Raw genomic sequence first — 7,532 nt, 5'->3', positions numbered from 1 at the left:
ATCATACACTATAGATCACATATATAGGATCTGGAACGAGTTGTCATATCATACAATATTTTAAGAATTTCCTGGACGAGTTAAATAAAATATGGTATGAAATGACAACGAGTGTCAGATTTTTTTTATTACAAGCTTTTAAATAAGCGAATTAAAGAAATATTTACGCACACATAATGATAAATCCCGAAAGTTCTTTACATTACGTGACGTCAATTTACGTTGCAACGTAATTTCAGCATAATAACAAAATGAGATTTGTCAATCAAACGATAACTAAGCAAATGAAAACGCATAAAAAGTATATTACACATGTGTAAGATAAACATATTCGTAATGGTTATATTACATGGAAAACAGGGTATGGCATGTGATAAAATTTAAAATTCAAAGTTGTTAATCTATTTGGATACATATTTTTAAACATAGTTGCGCTTAAACTTATAAAATGCGTAATAGGATGAGTCATTGGGAATACATATGTTAAGTTGAATAGGTTTACAATAGACTTTATTTTGTACTAACAAGTCCAAGTGTAACATATCGACATAAAACCGTATATCAGCACACTATTGAATTAGTCGTCTTACGCAGTTTATGTCAGACATACCAACTGTACCATTGAAAATTATTTCATGCATACCCATACAACTTTACTTAGGTAATATTTAACATTGAGATTGTACTCGTACGATACATGGTAATATGCAAATATACACATATGATTATAAACAGACACAGTATCACTTAAATATTTTGATAATCTAATAAAGTAAGTAGGCCGCCGGTAAGCTCAAGTGATCATACCTATAAGAAGTAAATGTATGCCTTTGATATTGGTTTTGCTAATAACGGTAACTTTGTAATTGTTCTTGGAATAAAAGGGAATCATTAAGTTACACTTTAAGAACACTACATTACATACAACTGTTAGTTTTAATTACAATCAGTGTGGTTGGTTTGTTTTAAAAGTAGATGAGGTAGAGGTACGCTTTCAAAACGTCAACAACATAGCATTTGATGAGTATAAAGGTATAACAACAATGTCATAAAGCATTGAACAATGAATATCAATTTACAGTTTATGTCTGCAGTTGCAATAACCGGTTATTCGAGCATGTTGTGATTGTGCAATTTAACCGGTCGGTTTCGCTGTTTGGTTTTGTTTTTAAAACATTAGCACTAATACTAGTGTATTTGAGTATATATTAATTGTTTGAATCTCGACTTAAACAATATTGTAATTTATCTTGTACACCAAATTTATTTTGAGGATACGCCGGATTATAAATAAAAAAATTGAACAAAGTCTTTAAAACGGCAGGGAAAATGTTGCCATTGAACCACAAATCACTTTTACCAAAATTCGGTGTTTGTAAAATATATTTATTCTCTTTTATTATTGTATCTCGACATAAACAAACATGATTATTTATTTGTAGATGTAAAATAATTTTGCACTGTAATCAAAAATCGCAAAGCAGACCAAGCGTGTTTATAAGGTGTTCAATAGATTTTGTTGACAATTTTGTATTTACACTCAAAACATAAGAACACGCCCACCAAAGAGAAGTTGAAATCAGTTGTACCTCTCCATAAAGTAGAACACTAAGTGCATTTGTCAAAAAATAAAAAAAACTGATTTTTCTTGCAAAATTAGTTGTAGAGCATATTCTTTCTACAGCACGATACTGGTTTTTAACATTTGTTGATGAAAAGGGAGAGCACATACGCAATTATTGTATTTGGCTTTTAACTTTAAACAATGCAACAATAATTGGGGGTAATCACGTGATTCATTAGTCCAAGTTCACACCTCCGCTGTGTCTATGCTTCCACTCGCGGTCGATTTCCTTTTGAAGGATGATCGCAAAAAGCTCCCACCTCTCTTCAAGAAGTTAACGCACAATATACTATCAAACCCCCTTCGAAATCCACGGCTAAGAATGCAATAGCAGATCGGATTCACTGCCGAGTTTGATAAACCGAGCAACATAACAAATGGATACACATTTGTAAGAATGCCATTCTCAGCACCGATGCTTAAATTTGCATCGATCCAAAAGTATACAATGTAATATGGGAGCCAACAAAGTCCAAATATCACTACTATGCAAATAAGCATCTTCACAGTTCTTCGCCGTTGCTTCAAAATTATGTTGTTACTTTTCTTTTGACACCCATTGCCCTCCATCAAAATCGAATTTCCAATCCAAAGAGTGTGACCAATCACCGAATATCCTATTGACATCATGGTTAGTGGCAAAACAAATAATGCACAAAATATAAACCCGTTGAAAACATGTTTGTAAGTTAGTGAACCCCAACTTTCTTGGCAAGTGACACTATCGAACAGTTCATATATGGTTATGGTTTTAACAGAGTTAACAATAAGCAGAGGACACATCGAGCCGAAAGACAGAAGCCATATTACAATAATCATGAACTTAACATTGTGTTTCGAGAATATTATCTTCGCTCGTAACGGCTTATAAATTGCGAAGCACCTACTGGCACAAATAAACAAAAGTGACAAAACGCTAACAGCTACCGCCGTGCCTTGACAAAATGGCGTTAATTTACACAATACTTGGCCATAAATCCATTTCTTGTACACCGTACTTCCAAGAGTGACAGGTATGCAAACCAATATAACCAATATGTCACCAACTGTGAGGTTCAAAAGAAAGTAGTTTGTAAGCGTGCGCAGACTTTTGAACTTAATGATCGCGACGATAACAAATATATTGCCAAGGAGACCGACGATGAAGATGGCGCTATAGAGTACGATAAGAATGATGTTCACCACGCCGAGGTCAATGTAAATATCTAGTTCAATATTCGCAAAAAGTAGATCGACGTCGGCAAGGCTATACACGTCCGCATTTCGTCCGGATTCATTGCCGTACATCAAACTGATATCCATATAGTTTGGTGTTGGAACCTTCACTTGATGTTCAAGTTGGTGTTCAAAATGCGTTATATTCATTTTGTTGTTTAGCTATCATTCAGTCCTTTTAATTTTTTCAAAGTCATTATATCAGTTTTTTAGAAGCTTTCAAATATCTTGAATGTAATTATTACTGAAAACGCATAACAGTTTTTCAAATGTATAGAGTATACATTTTAGTTTTCATATCAAAATTTGACTAACACTGATCACATGTTACGGAATGTTATATCGTTGCAAATATCACTATGAATGACATTTATATTTTATAACTGTCGTCTTTTTATAAACAGAAAACGGTTAAATAAATTGGTTTGACACCCCGAACGCGCCAGTTCACATGCATACGTCCTGTTACAATAAAGCTTTACGTCAAGAGCCGTGTTTAATTTTCCACGTCCGATATTATCCAATTTAAGATCTGTAGACCAGGAATAACTCGTTATTGATCAACCAAACCACTAATTGACACATTTAAATTATTTAAGTAAATAATTGATAATCTTCGATTGGCACTGCTTGATGTTTTAATTATATTTTTGAGAATACAACGCGTACGTAAAGTTTCCAAATGTTTGAGTTATTTTCATGTTTTCAAGTCGATATAAAGCGTTTATAGTTTGTATGTTTTTCACTATGTTTATATTTCACAATTTTCATAAAGTATTTGTTTTTATTTTAACACGTGCATATGCAAATGATTTCTCACACACCGTATCACCAACGGTTTTTCTTCACGTTATGTCGTTTCTCTAGTGTGATCCAATATACGTCAGTGTCTCGTACATGCGCGCAACTTCGAATCACTGTTCATTGCCACCAACAAATCCATAAACATGGTCACTGTCCTGTTCAGGTGCACTTTTGTTAAGGAAGATTTTGATTTCGCTCGGAGTCATTTATTGTTGGGAACACAATAAACTTGTAGACTCTGTAGTATTAAGGCCCACATTTGCAAACTGGATGCGTGGGGTTTGTTTCAATATCTGCAACGATAGAAAAAACACTTTACATTTAAGCTAAAACTGAGACGTATATATCATTTCTATTTGAATGCGTATAGTTAGGTTGTACTAGACGTATGCCAATATTGTAAGTTGAAACGAATATTTTATTTAACAAGTTTACCTTGTTATTAACAATTCCCTCGAAAAGTACCGTATAAAACATGTATAGTGTTTGCTTTTTGAATTAAATTTCACATGTTTTCTAAAAAAACAGAAAGCACAATAATTATTCTCGTTTTAGTGAAAAAGAACACATGTATTAGTTTTGCTTTCACAGATAATATTTTAATAACAATTTTACCAATTTTCCATAAATGCAAATATTCATATCCTAATAATATCTGTTTGTTAATAAAAATAAATAAAGTAACCATCACTTAACGTGTGTCGATTCATATAAGAACGTTTTCGCTTTTAATTATATTAATGTTGAATTACACGGTTGTTTTGATTCTATTACAATCCTCACTATTAATACGAATTATTCACCGCATACCGTACCATATCAAAACGCGCAGTATGTTTTTAAAGATGAACAATGAGAGACGCGTTAACAAATATACATAGCTAATACGTGAGTGTTTTATTCAAATGATTACTCCAGGCAACTCACTGAACATCATTTTTGTTTCCGAGGTACTCGTTTCTACGTGTAATCCTGTGAAGTCATCATATTTATGATTTCAAATGTTAATCTTATAAACTAAATGAGTGAATATGTTCTTACTTTCAATTTATTCAGAGATGGTACTAACATAAAGCGTATTGGTTGCTAATCGATTGTCGTTTTCTGTGCTTTTAAATAAAACCAACACGCGTTACACAAGAATAAAACATTTTTTACCATGGCCTTAGTTTATTGTTGACGTCCAAAATAACTGTTACTGACGTGAAACAATCCGAGCGTTAAGTACATCGCACCTCGTTAAGAATGTAGTAAAGATAGACACAGCGCATAAACATAATTGTGAAACATCTTTTTTATACGAATCATATGAGTTATAGACCCCAGTATTTGTATTGTTACAATGATTTTTGTACGTTAGTATGGGTTCGTTCGACTAGACATTCTGTAAAGAAAGATCGAGTGCAGGATACAATAATAAATGCCACGTTTACAGTTGTCATATTGCAGACAGTTGCAGTTCAGTATTTTTGGAAAATTCAGCGAATCAAGAGTGGTGATGGCATGTTCATATACATAAAATTCTTATTCCTAGGTCAAGCAGCTGAGTAAATGACTGTTCTCAACTACATGGTCTTAATGGAAATACTGTGCTAAATATCGATAAACTAATTCGGTGCGCTAATTTGACAACTCAAAGCAATACGCTACATTAACACAATTAAGAATAGTCAATGTGATCCATGCACACAATATATGTATGCATTTAATGAAATGAAATACCCACTATATATGTATTTTACATGCGCACACGTCAGGTTGTCGGCAAAAGGCTGAGTAAAACTATTCGCAAGAAATATAAAACATATAAAAAGGTTTCATGATTATGCCTGATTACTCGAAATTCAATATCGAGCTGCATTAGACGTAAAGTAAACTGTTTTTTATTAGATTTTTGAGGCGTTGCAGCACGTGTTGTTATACTTAAAGCCGCGCATTATCATATGTTAAATAATGCTTTCATTGTATTCAACATTTCGTTGTTTTTGTCAGATAAAACTGAATATCTTGGAATGAAAAAAAGCACCGAGACACTCTTTAAAAACAATTACATTATCCGGGGTCATCTCAGCAAAATTAAGTCGTCTGCTCTCAGACAAGTATTCCATATATTTATAAAGAATTGTTATCGTGTTTCGTCCTTGCAGTGTGCGATTTGGAACAAGTTCAAATACCTTTGCTGCTTGAGTGAAACCAGATAGTGGTATTTGTCATCTAATTAGCTAATCAGTAAAGCCATCGACTCGGTCCATACAGTCGAGTTTTTTTTAACTATTTAAATCCCTAAACCGTTTATAATATTTATTATAACTACTTTATTTCAGGCGTACTCTACGGCTGCAGAATATTATTGGACAGCTTTCCTTTAAGTGATTTGTTGCACCCAATACAAAGTCGCCATGTAAATTATAATTCGAAACGTTTTACCTACGGATTTCACTTCAGTCAAATTGCGTTAATATCCAAAAGATTGAACATGATTCATTTATCTCAGTATTAATGTTTTATTGTTATTATTAAGACTTTGAATAATAATAATAATAATAACAATAATAATAATAATAATAATAATAATGATAATAATAATAATAATAATACTAGTATTATTTGGTATGTGCGTGAATGTTTATCTACAGCAGGTAAATAATAACAGATGAATAATTAATACAAGGCTACGTCTATATTTAACGGTAAAACATAAAATAAAAAACCATATTCGCGTTTACCGTAAATAAATCCACTTACTCAACAAAACATTCCGTGCAACATCAGCCTTTAAACATTCCAATTGGAAACATTTTTCTCAACTAGATAAAGTTCTTATGGTAGAGCCTGCGTCGTACAGAATCCAATACTTCAGCCAAACTAACCGAACGGTACCGTTCATCCTTCGTTATGCAACACGAAAACCAATCGCGAAGCGCTCGCTGAATCTATGACTTAAATACCGAACGTTAAACGTACATGACATCTTTCAAGGAGACATCCTATGTTTTTCAGTCAATATTTAATCAGCATCGTCCTGTTGTATGCATTAAATACAGATAAAGTTAATGTTTTCGATCAATACACACATATAGACATTTTTTGAATTGTGGTTGTTCACTTATACTCATTATATACAGACATAAATGCAACATATATGATATCGTTACATATTTTACGTACACATGACATAAAGGTTAATAATAAATAATGATTTTATTTGCTGAATTCAAACATGAACTTAGGAACATTCAGGAAGATTAAGTACAAGAAGCCATTATCAGATCGCGAGCCGAACGGATACGATTTGAGGAGGAACCATCAAACATTGATGATGATCTTAATATTTTAAAAGAGGATATTTACATGCATACACTATCCAATGAAGAGCCAAATCAATTATAACAGCCAATACAACTAAGTGAAGCCCATTACGTCTAAAAAAACATGACGAACAACGTCGGGTTTAAGTATTGATTTCTACAAAGTTTTATGTTCAAAATTAGGAACCTTTTATTGCAGACCTTTAAATAATTTGACAGCGGGAATTGTCAACGTCAGGGAATAACAACTTGCATACATACATGTAATTGTGATAAACGCGGACAATTTTTAAAAAACAATTGGCGTCAAATACAATTGTTTAACACTGCTATAAAATTTGTTCTAGAAGTATTTTTAACAGATTAAAGACATATATTAACAAGCTCATTAATGATGCCAAAAATGTATAAAATTTTGATTTACCCTGTGGAATAAATTATTTCTGGTCTCCTCTTGCTTATAGATTTTGAAAAGGCATTCGAAACCTTGTCATAGAGGTTTGTTAACAAAGGTTTGGGGTATATATTGTCATTTTTACATTGTGCATCCATTTATCATTTCCCGTGATGAATCTTAGTAT

The 7,532-nt window shown here is 32.6% G+C and overlaps 1 protein-coding gene across 1 annotated transcript in view; it reads right to left on the bottom strand.

The window, feature by feature from the left end:
- The window catches only part of LOC127869843 (neuropeptide SIFamide receptor-like), a gene marked incomplete at its 3' end in the record, with an annotated part of 4,521 nt that extends 1,532 nt beyond the window's left edge, over positions 1-2,989 (bottom strand). Inside the window, exon 1 of the mRNA XM_052412502.1 lies at positions 2,591-2,989. Within this exon, the coding sequence (XP_052268462.1) occupies positions 2,591-2,989 (399 nt within the window). The remainder of the gene's footprint in view (positions 1-2,590) is intronic.
- Positions 2,990-7,532: the final 4,543 nt, after the last annotated feature.

Source organism: Dreissena polymorpha, chromosome 2 (assembly GCF_020536995.1).
Source record: "Dreissena polymorpha isolate Duluth1 chromosome 2, UMN_Dpol_1.0, whole genome shotgun sequence".
Taxonomy (NCBI): domain Eukaryota; kingdom Metazoa; phylum Mollusca; class Bivalvia; order Myida; family Dreissenidae; genus Dreissena; species Dreissena polymorpha.
This window is presented reverse-complemented; position numbering and strand designations above follow the sequence as displayed.